We start from the raw sequence: 15,359 nt of genomic DNA on the forward strand, positions 1-15,359 counted from the left end.
TTGATGAATATCTGACTCATAAATACTGCTTTAAAATTACTCATATGCAGCATGTGATGTAACAAAAGAAAAACTGCTCTTCCTATCCTTATTAAATATGGCAGCAAATAAATAAATACAATAGATCATATATATATTTGGTCAAAGTATAACTTCACTGCACTCTATTACACACTATTATAGTATTCATTTCCTCTCACCTATTTTTTTATGCAGCAAACACAAAGCAGACTGCATCCAGCTTAAAGTTACAATGGCGGCATATTCAAATCAAAGTTTGAGATTACTTTAATAAGAACAATTAAACAAATAGAAAGGCAATGCTAATCTAAACTGCAACATTTTTAAACATAACATTTAAATGGCAAAGTCAGCAACTCTGTGTTAAATGAAGAATGACACCGAAACATATATTTCCTTGGGATCTTTGTGCTTCATCTAGAATGTAAAAAAAAATATCAAAAACCTATTTACTGTGCATTACGTGAAGGTCAATGGCTATCACTTCCCTTCTGCAACACAATACTTAATTGAAACAAGAATTCTTTGCTGTTCAGACCTACAAAGCTACCAGTATGTCTTCGCCAATAAAGTGATTTGTTCATTAAAGCTACTAATAATGCAACCTTTTGTTAGATTGCGAAACATCAGAAACCCCTTATGAGGGTTCTTACTTGGTATGTTTCTGGCCACTGTATAAAAGAGAGACTTCTCTTCTTCAAAGAAAGGCTGGATTGTAAAAGAAATAAGAACTGTATTACTATGGTTAAGTCAAAAAGCGTCGAAATTTCCTTACAGAGAGAGAGGTGAGGTATCAGCGTGGCCATGTATGGTTTACTTAGGTAGCCTTGCTTGCGTTGCCAAATTAAATATTTTAGTAAAATAATCTGTGTCGTAATGTCCTAATACATTAAATAATCAAACCTTCAAGGAGGGGATAGGCACACAACTAAAGTCGTATCTTCTTACCACAATAATTTTAACATGGTTTCAGATGGGCATCAGAGAAAGTGCAGAAAATCATGGCAACTGTTGTAAAGAGAAAATATTTGTGTGTGTTTATTTCGCAGTAATAAACTGCTACTGTGTTTTACTTTTGTCACTGGTGCTTTTTCACAACAAATCGCAGCGTTCAGCTGCTTAGAGCAGCACAAATATCCCTGCTCATGTATTAGTACAGAGTTCCCATGTAATGTCTCAGAAGTGTGGCAATCAGATAATATTGATGTTGTATTTGTATGTGCACCCGGTAACACTCACAGAAGTAAATTCTTGTATGATGCTGCAATTAGACAAATTATCTGGATAAAACATTTCAAACAGTCCATATCCCGAAATGAATACAGTTATTCACTAAAGTGAAAATTGCAGGAAATTTAAAGGGAATTTCAAATTTAAGGTCAAAATAGCTGAGCCGGGACATTTGCGTTACTTTCAGTTCGGCTACTTTGGCCTTCAATTTGAAATTCCCTTTGAATTCAATGACATTCTCACTTTAGTGAATATCCATGTAGAACTGATTAAAAACAGATTTAAAAAATATATACATTCCATTGTTTTTAAGCATTTTAAACCGCATATGTGCTTTAAAAAAAAAAAAAAAAACAGTTTGAAACACGTGCACAGAGCTCGGTAGTGATTCCTGAATAAACGGCCACTTTAATACAATACAAGGGCCGTTCAATATTATTATTTCAAATATGTTTGTTTAACCCCTTAAGGACCAAACGTCTGGAATAAAAGGGAATCATGACATGTCACACATGTCATGTGTCCTTAAGGGGTTAAATACTATTTATAATCCACACAACATTGTTTACACTGTAAAAAGTTGCCAGCAAATACGCTCATCGTCTTCAATAAAAGCAGGGCCATAAGGGACAGGGTGCCATTCTGTAAGAAAAGAGACAACATACCTGCTTGAAGTGACACCTTAATGGAGACAGTTTGACGTTGGATTGCAGGATTCCCTTTACACAGAAGAAAGACTTCCCTTCTTTTAGTCTCAAAGCCAAACAGCTTCAAGAGCAGCTGCCATCATGAACGGAATTGATAAGTTCACAGCAACAACACAAGACGAAGAAATTGAGATATATGTTGAAACCAGTCTGTTCCTTTCTCCGGTTTTCTCCGCTTTTGACCAAGACACAAGAAGACCTTTTGGTCCAAATTCTTCTGAAGTCAATTGCCCATTAGTTCAGTTTTATTCAATCTCCGGGAATTTTTGGCAATGTCCAAAGTAATATCCACTGAGCATTATATATCTGCAGCCACAAATGCATAGGAGCAGGCAGTGGAATAGTCAAATTGATACAAAACAGCCAGGGCCCTTATTTCTTTAGCCAGAAGAACATCAGCTTGCCCACGTAATAATTACAAGCATGCCTGGTACCAAGAAGGCAGTATCTGCAGAGAGAAGTAATGATGTTAAAAGCATAGCATGTACAAGTAAAACAATGTGTAGATTCATATACAGAAAATGTTAGGCTGTGCAGTTGCAAATTATGAAGTGCCAGGGTTAAGTGCAGTTAATGGAATGCACAGTAAGAAAATAATCTTGACTTCATGAAGATAGAATGTTAATATTGGAGGATAGTGTGGAGGATGTAACCTGGAAACATACTGCAATCTATGGAATTTCTATTTTATTTTTATTTTTTTAAACATCATCATACGGTATCAAAATTACATTCTAATATTTAAAAGGCTAATTTGGTTAACAATGGTTCCAAATATAATTCCAGGGGTTATTTGTTAAACTGTGAATTGTCAGGAATTAACCAGGTGATATCAGATTTAGACCTTTCTCCATTACACCTTTGTTCCTAGCTCAGTTATTCTGCACTTAAATGTGTCATTTCTCATGAATGCCTGACTTAATGCAGTGTATTCATAATAAGCTATATCAGGGCTCAAAATAGTCCTATGCTGCCAGTGCCAGACAAACTAAAATGTTACTGCAAGCCTGGAGAGTCCATGGCTCGCTCACCATGGTTTTCATAGAGGGGGGCTATGCTGCCATTGGCAGTCTGGTGCAAGCATGCTGGAGGCAGGCGCCAATTGTGCTCAGAACTGAGTGTGCAATGTTTCTGACGGAGGGGTTAATCTCTATGTGTGCAAATTACAGAAGTGGTCATTGTGCTTTGAGTAATCTTCTAAAGAAAATCATAGTCTTACTAATGCAAACATAATATATAATAAATATACGGTGTCATACAAATATAAGAGATGTAACCACTTGGTTGCAGTAAACCTTCTGTGTGACATTATAGTGTATCACTGTTTATGCATTGGTTAATTGAAAATTCCACATAAACTATTCCAAGTTCAATAATGTTTGCATTTACATCTATTGTTCTAACAGCTTACTTATCCTTCCAAGCCTGTAACAATACCACTTTAAAGGGTGCAGCAGATGGTGATATGCTTGATTTAATTTGCTGTTTTCAGAAGGTGGAAGAAAGGGAGTATGGGTGTGTAATATTGTGCTGTGAGGGTGTGCTTTAGATAGGAATATACAATTGCCTACTGTCACAGAACACACTAACAATAACCGAGTCATTTATCACAACCATTTAGCTTACATACTATAATCAATCAATTCTGGACATATTCCATGTGATAGCTGTGGCTCCAAAATTTTATTCTGCGCATCTAACTTTTTGTATTTGCCATTATTTTTAATAGATAGATAGATAGATAGAGAGAGAGAGAGAGAGAGAGACACACTAAAAAAAAAAGAGAAAGATGGGGACAGTATTAATGCCACTGTATGGTACTAAGCCAACATGCCTATGATAGATTAAAATATGGGAAACAAGAAAATAGAGACCAAGCGTATTACTAATCCTTACAGTTCACGATCCTAGCACACAAAGCAAAAAGAGATAGTAAGGTCAAAATGCAAACCAAGGTCAAGGAAACCATAAATACTCTGGACAACTAGTGTAGTCAAAGGAATAAGAATAACACTATATTGGAAAACTTGCCAAATCAAAAGTCACAGAGATCAACGTCAACAATATCAAGTCAAAGTCAGAAACAATAAATCCCCAGGAATAAGAATAAATGTTATAAGAGGTCAAGAACAGCAACAGGGCAGTGCACGAAGTCCAAAATGGTCTTTAAAGGGACACTATAGTCACCCAGACCACTTCAGCTCAATTAAGTGGTCTGGGTGCCAGGTCCTCCAGGTTTTAACTCTTCAGATGTAAACATAGCAGTTTCAGAGAAACTGCTATGTTTACATTGCAGGGTTAATCCAGCCTCTAGTGGCTGTTTTCCGGACAGCCGCTAGAGGCGCTTCTGTGACGCTGGATGTGAAAATCACATTCAGCGTGCAGAACGTCCATAGGAAAGCATGCGCATTTCACTCCACTCGGGAGCGGACGTCAGTGGGGGAGGAGAGGTCACCAGCGCAGAGGGAGCCTGACGCTGGATTAAAGTAAGTAACTGAAGGGGTTTTAACCCCTTCAGCGCCAAGGGAGGGGGGGCCTAAGGGTTATATAGTGTCAGGAAAACAAGTTTGTTTTCCTGACACTATAGTGATTCTTTAATAGCATAACAATTTGTTACTTGGCCACTGGTGGATGAACCAGGCGCAGCCATTGAAAATCATTGTTTCGCCATTACAAAGCTGGATGCCAATGCCATGGGAGAGGGCAGTATCCAGATCACTGCCACAGTTGTGTACGGCCAAACAATTTCACCAGTAAGTGTGCTTGGGCAAGAATCTTAACAATATATATATATCCGCCTACTTCAAATCCTCGCTGCTGAATGTTTGCACAATATAAAAACTAATAATAATGATGATAACGCTAACAAGTAGAAAGGAAAGAGGACAGTAACAGGAAGGTATACAAGGAGGGAGACAAAGACAGATTTACAATACATGGGGGGGGGAATCAACTCTTAGTACTTTTAGAAAATATATCAGTTCTGCTGTAGCACAACATTTTGAATATTTTATAAAGTGCTCTATGGATATGCTTCTTGGCTAGTTCCAACATTAAGTTGATACATAAAGTATATACACATATTTGTAAACATTTTAGGGTTCTAAAGATATATTGCTCACAGCAAATAAATAAATATGTGTATTTATGACCTTGCATAACTAAAAAAAAATAAAAAAATAAAAAAATTGAAAAAACGATTTGCTTTAAATTTGGTACGCAGTGTGAATCTGTTATATCAAATAGAAAACTCCAAGTACCAGAAACACTACAGCTTACTGAAGTGGTCCTCGTGCTAGAAGTTGTCTAGGATTTTTACCTTTAATTTGCCTTTATCACCTTGCCATTTCTTTTATTTCGATCTTGATCTAGGGCAGTGGTTCCCAAACCAGTCCAAGTTTTGTCAGTATCTCCACTGGAGTAAAAAAGGGAAATACATAAATCATGGATTGTTGGTGGGCCATGAGGGCAGATTTAGGAACCATTGAACATCCAAAAACCACACTCTGTGAACATATGGGAAAATACAGCTTTCTCTGTATTCGTCCTGAGTCATATGAACACTTAGATGTCATAAACTGCATGATGCTCTGAGTGGTGCTGTGTGAAGGCATGCACACACGCATGTTCACATCACAGCTCCTGCAAGTGAAGGAGACCAATTTGCATAGCCTTAGCAGTAGCCATGTGATGAAGAAACTGGAGTTCCCTCATGTCCTGTCTCTGTAAGTGCGATGAACCCTGGGAGCTGAAAATTATAATAACGAAAATTAGAAGTACTTGAAAAGGTGTCTTTTCAGGGGCTGTTTTAAATTAGCATAATCATTATATTATCTGTACTGGGCAGGGTGCAAGACCCACCCTATAAAAGAAAGAATCCACTTACTTAGAAGCCGGCACTGGAACTCTCCACAGAGGTCTCCACGCCCCATCCAACATCAAGGCCTCCCTCTCTGTGGTCCAATTAAATGCTTAGAGAATAGAGAAGCATTTGATTGGAGTGTTCTCCCAACTCAGAACGCAAGTGCATATTCTGTGCCATGAAGGCTAGGGAGGCAGAGAGGGAGGAAAAAGAAAAAAAAAACCAATCACAAAAAGAAAAAAATTAATTACTATAGGGAGTTGGGGACGGCAGGCATGGCTCAATAGAAAGAGGAAGTGGAGACCAAGGATTAAAGCGACACTGTAGGCACCCAGACCACTTCAGCTCATTGAAGTGGTCTGGGTGCAATGTTTTATGTCCCTATGATTGAGGAGCGTGGGTGGAGCCTGATCCAGCGCCGAGGGACATCGGCACTGGATTCAGGTAAGTGACTGAAGGGGTTTTAACCCCTTCAGCTGCGCGGGAGGGAGGGGGGCACTGCAGGATTCTATAGTGCCAGGAAAACAGCTTTGTTTTCCTAGCAGTATAAAATCAATTTAAACTTGCAGGCACTCTAGAAGAACTCTAGAGAAGCTGACCATCTGTCGGTAGCCAGTGTGATGTGAATGCTGATGTCAAAAGTATTTTATACACAGAATTGGCAATAGTAAGTCCAGAATAGAATTCTGGCCTGCCTATGTCACATGTGCAGGGGCTGTAACTAGCCCCGGAACAAATGTGCCTATATCTCTGAACATGCAGCGTTTCAAGCAGAAACACTGCACATAGAGATCTCTATCACCACTACCACTTCTAAAAGCAGAAGTGGTCATGGTGGTTGGACTAACCCTTTAACAAAGAACTAAATATTATTTGCTAAAACCTTTTAACAAACTTGCCTGTCAATAAAAGAATTTTAACTTATGTTGTAGGCTAATTTTATAACGTACTGTCAGCATAGCTTCTTTTTGCTTTTTTATTGCATTTCAAATTCACGAATATTTAATATCACAATTCCTAACTCTATAGTAGTAATTATTTCAGTGTCACATAACACTCAAATCCACTTACTAACACCCTATATGTTACACATGCTTTTCAGAGTCTATTACAGACAGCAATCACTTCCTGCCACAACCCACAAAAACATCATCCAGACCTTCTTAATCTGCAGTATGATTAGTCACCATTTACTATCCTATTCATTCGGAGGCAATTAAAAAGTAAGTAAAAGTAAGCGTGCGCACACACACACACACACACAATACATTCCAAATGTAAGACCCTTAATTTCTTTTCACATTTGTGTTTCAGCCATATGCTATAATTGTTTATATTGTTTTATATTCACCTCAATCAATACTTAATACCCCATAATGACAAAGCTCTTACACTTGAAGCTCACATGTATCCATTTTCTCTGGATTAATGTTGAGCTGTTTCTACACTTTGATTGGTGTCCACCTGTGACAAATTCAATAACTCGGACATGATTTGGAAAGAAAAATACCTGTCTATATAAGGTTTCACGGCTGTAAATGCACATCAGAGCAAAAATCAATAACAGAAGTTTGGAACAACCAGGGCTCTTCCTACAGCTGGCTGCCTGGTCAAACTAACCAATTGGGGGATAAGGGCCAATAAGCAGATGGTCATTATGGGTGAGCTCCAGAGTGGAGATGGAAGAAACTCGTGGAAAACGGCCATCACTGCAGCACTCCACTGATTTGGCCTTAATGGCAGACTGTCCAGATGGAAGCCTCTCCTCACTACAAGACACATGAAAGTCTGTGTGGAATTGCTAAATAGCACATAAAGGACTCTCAAACTGCGAGAATTTGAAGAAAAAAAAAAAAAGATCATCCGGTCTGATGAAAAGAAGATTGGAAGACGGTTTGTCCTTGATTCAAAAAGTCATGTTTGGACGAAAACAGGCAACTGTCAACATCTGCACAATACCATCCCAACAGGGAAGCATGATGGTGGTAACATCATGCTCTGAGTGTGTTTTTCAGTGCCATGGACTGGGAGACTGGTCAGGGTAGCGGGAAAGCGGAACACAGCAAAATACATATATACCCTTAATGAAAACCTGAGCCAAAGGTGCAACTTCCAAAAGAACAATCCTAAGCACACAGCCAAGACAATCCAAGACTGCCTTAAGTACCTTGTGAAAGTCCAGCAAAACCCATTTCTCAACCCAAAAAAAAAAAAAACATTCTGGAGAGACCTGAAAACTGCTGTCCACTGAGTGTCCCCATCCAACCTGACAGAGCTTGAAAGAATCTGCAGAAACGAATGACAGAAACCACCCAAATCCAGGTGTGCAAAGCTTGTCACATCCTACTGAAAAAAAACACTTGGGCTTTAATCACTGCCACAGGTGCTTCAAGTAAGTACTGAAGTAAGTTTCTGAATACTCCTCTAAATGTAATATCTTTCGCTTTAATGTTTTTTAAATATTTTGGTGTAGAAAATTGTTTTTTGCTTTGCCACTATGGGGTGTAGATTGATGTGAAACAAATTGTAACATAATGCAATATACATATACACTAATATATATATATGTATATATATATATATATATATAGTTATATACAGATAGGTATGTGTTTGCAAGGTTTGAAAAAAAAAAATACAATGTAATGTAAAATCTGTACAGCTCCATATTAGATGCTTGTCACAATTTCTGCTCTTTGTATCGATATCAGCATAGAGAAAATAGAAGAAAGACACAGTAGGGGAGATTTATAAAAAAAAAAATTATAAATAAATAAATGTCCATCTAATTTTCAGCAAATGTTTGTGCAATTTATTACATCTGACAGATGTTTTAACTTGTTGCTGGTTTTACACCCAAAACAATAATTTTTGGGTGCATGGTATTTTTTTCAGCAACATAACAGGTTTATGGTTTTTACAGCACTTTTTCTGACAAGTGTTCTATTTAAATTATTATTTTTTCCCGCCACTCTAAATTTAGCAGTCTTCCGAGATGGAAATTTCTGTGAAAACAGGCAGAATTTACTATAAAGAAAACCGGCACTTTCTAGATCACTTTAATAAAGCCAATTCTAAAAGTAGTGTTGCACTCAGGGAACCCAATAAAGTCTGCTACCACAACTGGAGCACCATGGAAGAGATACGCAGTGCCTTAGAAGTATTCAAAATTAAATTCCAAAGGTTTTGCAGAGCAGTGCAAAGACAGGGGAGTTTTATTCAAAATCAGGAGAACAAAATTATGGAAAACATTTTAGCGTCAAGCCTTAATCATGTATACTCAAAGTTCAGTCATCAAGACTTGCTGATGGAGAGGTGCTTTTCAGCTATTAACTAGATGACAAAAGATGATGGGGGGGGGGGGGGGTTAACTGGGAAACCCCATTCAATGTGTTATTACACCGAAAGCATATTACTGTGTACACCTCTAGCACTACATTCCTTTGCTGTTCTTCTGGGCCCTATTTCTCCATGTCATCAAGCCTAAACACTGAAGAGCCAAAAGAAAGTTATGACATGCTTGTCGACTATACTCCCACCACTACCATTTGTCATGCTACATTCTATTCACTAATGATCTCTACATTGCATAGTAGATTATTCAAAAAAGTGTGTCAATATTAGTTGTGAACAAATTAAAACAGCTACAGTTTTGGAAGCAAAAGGAGTCTTCAACTGTTGACATACTAACTATCTGAAGTGCCCTCCGAAAAATAATTTCTTGTCTAAACTACAAAAGGTGCATTTCCTTTTTTGTATACACTACAGAATCATCATGTAATTAACATGCACTGCCTTGTTAGTGGGGTGGTGCATTTGGATTCACTGAAAGAGGCAGAAGAACACATTTGTGCAGAAGTGGTAACATCTGAATTTCCACCCTTCTAGACCATCAGGGACAGAGCCGTACAGGTTGACAAGTAAAGGAGTTTATTTAAGGGTTTCTTTGTACCCATATGGGTCAGGATTCAAAACACCATTTCACTTACACGCTGTGCATTTCATTCACACTCAAACCTATTACAAAATTGCAGTAATTACGGTAATTGTACAATGCAACTGGCAAATATATGGCTAATCACACAGAAATGTGAAATTATGAAAATCAACATGGAATGATAGAGTGTTTAGTGTATATATATATATATATATATATATATATATATATATATATACACACACACACACAGATATATGTAAGATGAAAAATAAAAATAAATAAAAAAAAACGTAATTATAGTAAGTAGCTTATTGGTCAGTGTGACTTCTACACTAAAACATGATAAATAATAAACATCTTGACACAGACATAGTTTGGTATAAATACACAGCAATACATGTGGAAGGACATTGTGTACACCATATATATATATATATTACTATTATTAATAATAATGGTATTTATATAGCGCCAACTTACTCTGCGGCGCTGTACAATATTATCAAGCAATAAATGCTGTTATTACAGTATACAATGAGCTGGTTATGTACACAGAGTTACAGACAGAGATCGCTCAGTGTGTCCCTATATATCCCTATCCATGTACACAGAGCACACTGACACATGTAGGTAGCGCTGTGTGTGTCCCCCGCTCCCCGAGCTCGGCCATGCAGTGCTCACACACAGATAACACATGATGATGAAGATGAACCCAGTCCATGCAGTGTGCGGGGTGTGAAGACCCTCTGCCCCTTTAAACACTCCCCATATAGCTGCCCCCTCCCCCGCTCCGAGCCGGTAATGCCGGCGGATACCCGCTCACCTGCTCCCTATCACGTGCCGCTGGATCCGTCCGGCCGGTCCCTCTGCATGCCCTGGCACGCGCGCCGCTCGCGGAAGGGTGCTCGCGGAGAAACACACAGGCACGGGAGGGAGAGAGCGAGAGAGAGACAGGGCGCACTGGGATGACGTCAGTCGCTCGGCAACAACCAGTGCTGTGCTCGCAGTCGCGCTCTGAGTGAGGTCATCCATGGGAGACGGAACACGAGACAGGAAGAAGAGGGCTGGCAGGAGCGGCGTAGCACTGTGATGGTTTCTCGTATTGTGAGCCTGCTGGCCGGGCTGGCCCTCCCACACTGAAGGTACTCTGCACTTTTAGCCTGTACACCTAGCACTGACAGTGGTTATGGTCCATAGTGACTGTGTGACCTCAGGGCTGGACATGATTTAATCAGACCAGCTTATTATAGACTGTAAGCTCGTTTTGAGCAGGGTCCTCTTCAGCCTATCGTTCCTGTAAGTTTTCTTGTAATTGTCCTATTTATAGGTAAATCCCCCCCCTCTCATAATATTGTAAAGCGCTCCGGAATCTGTTTGCGCTATGTAAATGGCAATAATAATTCTTCGCAGTAAAGCTCTCTAAGCAATGTATCTGTGGGAATTGCATTTTATATCAACAATAGACTTTTGCTAGGCGAGCTTAAAGGACCACTAGTGCCAGGAAAACATACTCATTTTCCTGGCACTATAGTGCCCCCACCCTCAGGGTCCCACTCCCGCCAGGCTGAATGCAGAGGAAGGGGTTAAAACTCTCTTCTCCTCCTCCATAGCGACGTCATCGGCTGAATGCGCATGTGCGGCTAGAGCCGCGCGCGCATTCAGCCAGTCCATAGGAAAGCATTATTAATGCTTTCCTATGGACGCTGGCGTCTTCTCACTGTGAAAATCACAGTGTGAAGGGCGGAAGCGCCTTTAGCGGCTGTCAATGAGACAGCCACTATAGGATGGATTAACCCTATTATAAACATAGCAGTTTCTCTAAAACTGCTATGTTTATAGAAAAAAGGGTTAAACCTAGCTGGACCTGGCACCCAGACCACTTCATTAAGCTGAAGTGGTCTGGGTGCCTATAGTGGTCCTTTAACGGTTATAATAATACATTTTATATTTGTTTTTGAATGCAAACATTGCACAGGTTGATAGTTTTAAATAAGCAGCTGATTGAAAGGTTAAAATAAATTGAGCTACTGATCTCAAAGGGCATTCATGTAGGGAACCGATTTTCTTTTTTTTTTTTTTTTCTTTTTTTTTTTCTTCATTGTTGCCAGACTTTAAAAATTCTGACATCCTCGCCCCTTTATGTGTATTGTTTTCTTGTTTACCGTAACAGCAAGTAACTGCTACTTTGAAAGGGTTATTCAGCACGGATATTTGTAGGGTCTGAGCTTCTACTGTTCATAGAATCCACTTGTTTTCAGCTGGGCCCAACACAGTGTGACTTAAAGGCTTGCAACATAGCTGCCCAAGACTCACTGTTTTGAGCCAGGGTAGTAGTTTAGGATTTAAAATGTTGAGCCTTGTAGCACAGGTCTATAAAACCCATTATGTTGACATTTAATTTCTGAAGAATTTAATGTGTAGGTATTAAAGGGTTACTCCTAGCACCACGACTACTTTAGTGAATTGAAGTGGTCATGGTGTGTGGAGTCTAAGTTCAGCATTTTGCTTTGAAACACTGCATATATTATGTTAAAATCATTGCCAAACGGTATGCCCAAATACTAGGTAACTGTGACTGGACACCACAACCATTACAGTGTGCCATAGTGGTTATGATGATTAGAGTAACCCTTTAAAATCTGTTACCAAATGTTATACAAGGTGGCATGTAAATTACAATGTAATGAGTGAACCCCCCAGTGTTTTATGTAGCATATTAAATAAATCACTATGAACCTATTCTAAATATTTTCATTTTTTTTTTTTTTTTTAACCTATGTATTTATACTTACAATGTTTTTAGAAATGCTTTATAGCAGAATAAGATTTTATAAATAAATAAGATGATCTACATTTCCAGATAAGTTGTGTGTATATATCTATATATCTCATACACAAACATTATTGGTGTTTTTTTGTTATGTCATTTACTCAACTTACTAATTTTCACTTTGTTTTAGAGCTTTTTGACATCACATATTTGACAGATATTCTGAAGAAATCGTATTCAAGTTTGGATTGTTTGACCATATGATTCCATCATCCATCAAGAAAATACTACTTCTGTCAATGTTTTAATGTATCATTTATAGATTTCTGCAGTTCCAAATGTAAAATTCTGAGAATGCTTGGATCTCTATGGGCTCGAATTTGTGGCTTAGATAGCCCAGTTTCTCTTAGGCGTGCAGAAACCACTCGAAGAGTTCTGAGTTTGGAGTTAAACAAAGATAGGGATGTTGAGCGAATACATGAAAATGGCATCAACACACTTGATATTGATCCTGTGGAGGGCAGATACATGCTTTCTGGTGGAGCTGATGGCATCATCGTTGTGTATGACCTTGAAAATTTGAGTCAGTCTCTCTCTTACACTTGTAAAGCAATATGCAAAGTAGGAAAAAGTCACCCCAATGTGCACAAGTTCAGTGTTGAGACTGTACAGTGGTATCCTCACGACACTGGAATGTTTACATCTAGCTCATTTGATAAGACACTGAAGATATGGGACACAAATTCCTTACATCTCGCTGAAGTTTTTCATTTTGAAGGAACCGTATACAGCCACCACATGTCTCCTCTGGCTACAAAGCATAGTTTGATAGCAGTTGGCACAAAAAGCCCAAAAGTGCAACTCTGTGACTTAAAATCTGGTTCTTGTTCTCATATTTTGCAGGGTCATAGAGGAGAGGTGCTTGCAGTCCGTTGGTCTCCAAGATATGATCATATTTTAGCAACTGCAAGTGCTGATAGCAAAGTTAAATTATGGGATGTCCGCAAAGCAACTGGTTGCCTAATTACTCTTGATCAGCACAATGGAGAGAAGTCCAAGTCTTCTTTGGAAACTGCAAATACGGCCCATAATGGTAGAGTTAATGGGTTATGTTTTACCAGTGATGGTCTTCACCTCATAACTGTAGGGACTGATGATAGAATGAGGCTTTGGAACAGTGCGTCAGGTGAAAATACACTTGTAAATTATGGCAAGGTTTGTAACAGCAGCAGGAAAAGTCTCAAGTTCACAGTGTCTGAGGGTTGCAGTCCTGAGTTTGTGTTTGTACCATATGACAGTACTATAGTGGTATATACTATTTATTCTGGACGACAGGTTAGTGTATTAAGAGGACATTATAACAATGTTGACTGCTGTGTGTTTCAGCCTCAGTTTCAGGAGCTGTATAGTGGCAGCAAAGACTGCAATGTTCTTGCTTGGGTGCCAGCAATACGTGAGCCTGTTCCTGATGAGGACTCTGTAAAATCAGGGTCAAAGGCATATCTAAATCCTGCATTTGAAGATGCATGGAGTAGCAGTGAAGAGGAAGGCTAAATTATATATACTATTATAAAATCATCATCAAACTTACCAGCAGTATGTTCATTACAACATAATGTCAACCTTCCAATCATTGTATTTAATATTCAGTCATATACTATCAATTATCTTTTTTTTTTTTTTTTTTTTTTTTTGTACACATCTGACCCTTGAAAATGCTGCAGCAATGGGTACTGTTACCATTATTACTTATGTAACACATCATTTGCAAAGAGAACTTTTATAATCTTTTTATTAGAGGTTGTTTGTTGGGAGTTTCTTGGGGGTATGTTTCATTTTTACCAAACATGTGCAAATATAGAACAGAAAAACGCATTCCATAGGTGCTAAAGGTGTACAATGCTTAGACATTGGAATATTATTAATCCTGTGTTAGGAAACTAGTACTCCTCATATTGTACAAAATATTTAGACAAATTCTGGAGCACACTGCATAAGCAAAGGCATTAAATATCAAACCGGAAACTTGAAAGCATAGGGAGGGCCCTTGGATTGGAGTGGGTTTGCATGTGTTGTGATATTGATCCCAACCATTCCTTAATTTGTGGAATTTCTGCGTAGAACCTGAGAGCCTACGCGACATCTCCTTGTTTTGTGTGGATTGCAAAGAGACTAAAACAGGTTGCAAGAGAGGTGGCACAACCGATATCAATTTATTGTGAAGTTATTTTTAACAGCTACCAAAACATGCATGATTAAAGGGAAACTATAGTGGTAGGAAAACAAAGTTGTTATAGTGACCTACAGCGCACCCCTCCTGCACTGGGAGTGTTAAAAACCATTCCATCACTTGCCTGATTCCAGCGCCGCTGTCCTTTGGTGCTGGGACAGGCTGCACCCTTCCACTGATGACACCCGAAGAGGAAGACCTAAGGGGCATGCACAACCAGCGCCGCGCTCACATTAGGACTACCCCACAGGAAAGCATTGCTCAGCCTGTACCATGTTTGTTTGTTTTTTTTATGTGTAGGGGATAATTCCTCCTTGATAATAACTAGGACTTTTAGCTCTTCATTTGGACACAATCATTTTACTGTTGTATAGTGAGCTGCATAAAGTAGGTTATACACACTGTTTACAGTATAAGAATATAAATATATGCTTGTAATTACCATTTGTTTATAGTACACATACACATTACTAATATATAAGGGATGAGACAAGTTTTTTTGTGACAAATTACAGTTTTATTACATGTTTATATTTTGATCTACTTGGCACAAAACTTCAACTTTCTTCTACTAGCAACAATCACTAAATGGCCAATGA

The 15,359-nt window shown here is 38.6% G+C and overlaps 2 protein-coding genes across 3 annotated transcripts in view; one reads left to right on the forward strand and one right to left on the reverse strand.

Moving 5' to 3' along the window:
• Window positions 1–10,662, reverse strand: part of FBXW7 (F-box and WD repeat domain containing 7) — a 205,975-nt gene extending 195,313 nt beyond the window's left edge. Inside the window, exons 1-2 of one of the 2 annotated variants that reach the window (XM_063458523.1) lie at window positions 10,584–10,662; window positions 1,917–2,406 (exon numbers count right to left, since the gene is read on the reverse strand). The gene's annotated coding sequence lies outside the window, so the exon portion shown is untranslated. Of the gene's footprint in view, window positions 1–1,916; window positions 2,407–5,844; window positions 5,886–10,583 lie in introns of those variants that run through there. The other variant, XM_063458524.1, reaches the window with a different exon arrangement.
• Window positions 10,663–10,823: 161 nt separating this feature from the next.
• On the forward strand, window positions 10,824–15,155 carry ERCC8 (ERCC excision repair 8, CSA ubiquitin ligase complex subunit). The gene is made up of 2 exons (XM_063458533.1): window positions 10,824–10,902; window positions 12,721–15,155. The coding sequence occupies exon 2, from the start codon at window positions 12,885–12,887 to the stop codon at window positions 14,082–14,084; it is 1,200 nt and encodes a 399-aa protein (XP_063314603.1). The 5' UTR covers window positions 10,824–10,902; window positions 12,721–12,884; the 3' UTR covers window positions 14,085–15,155.
• Window positions 15,156–15,359: the final 204 nt, after the last annotated feature.

Source organism: Pelobates fuscus, chromosome 6 (assembly GCF_036172605.1).
Source record: "Pelobates fuscus isolate aPelFus1 chromosome 6, aPelFus1.pri, whole genome shotgun sequence".
Taxonomy (NCBI): Eukaryota; Metazoa; Chordata; class Amphibia; order Anura; family Pelobatidae; genus Pelobates; species Pelobates fuscus.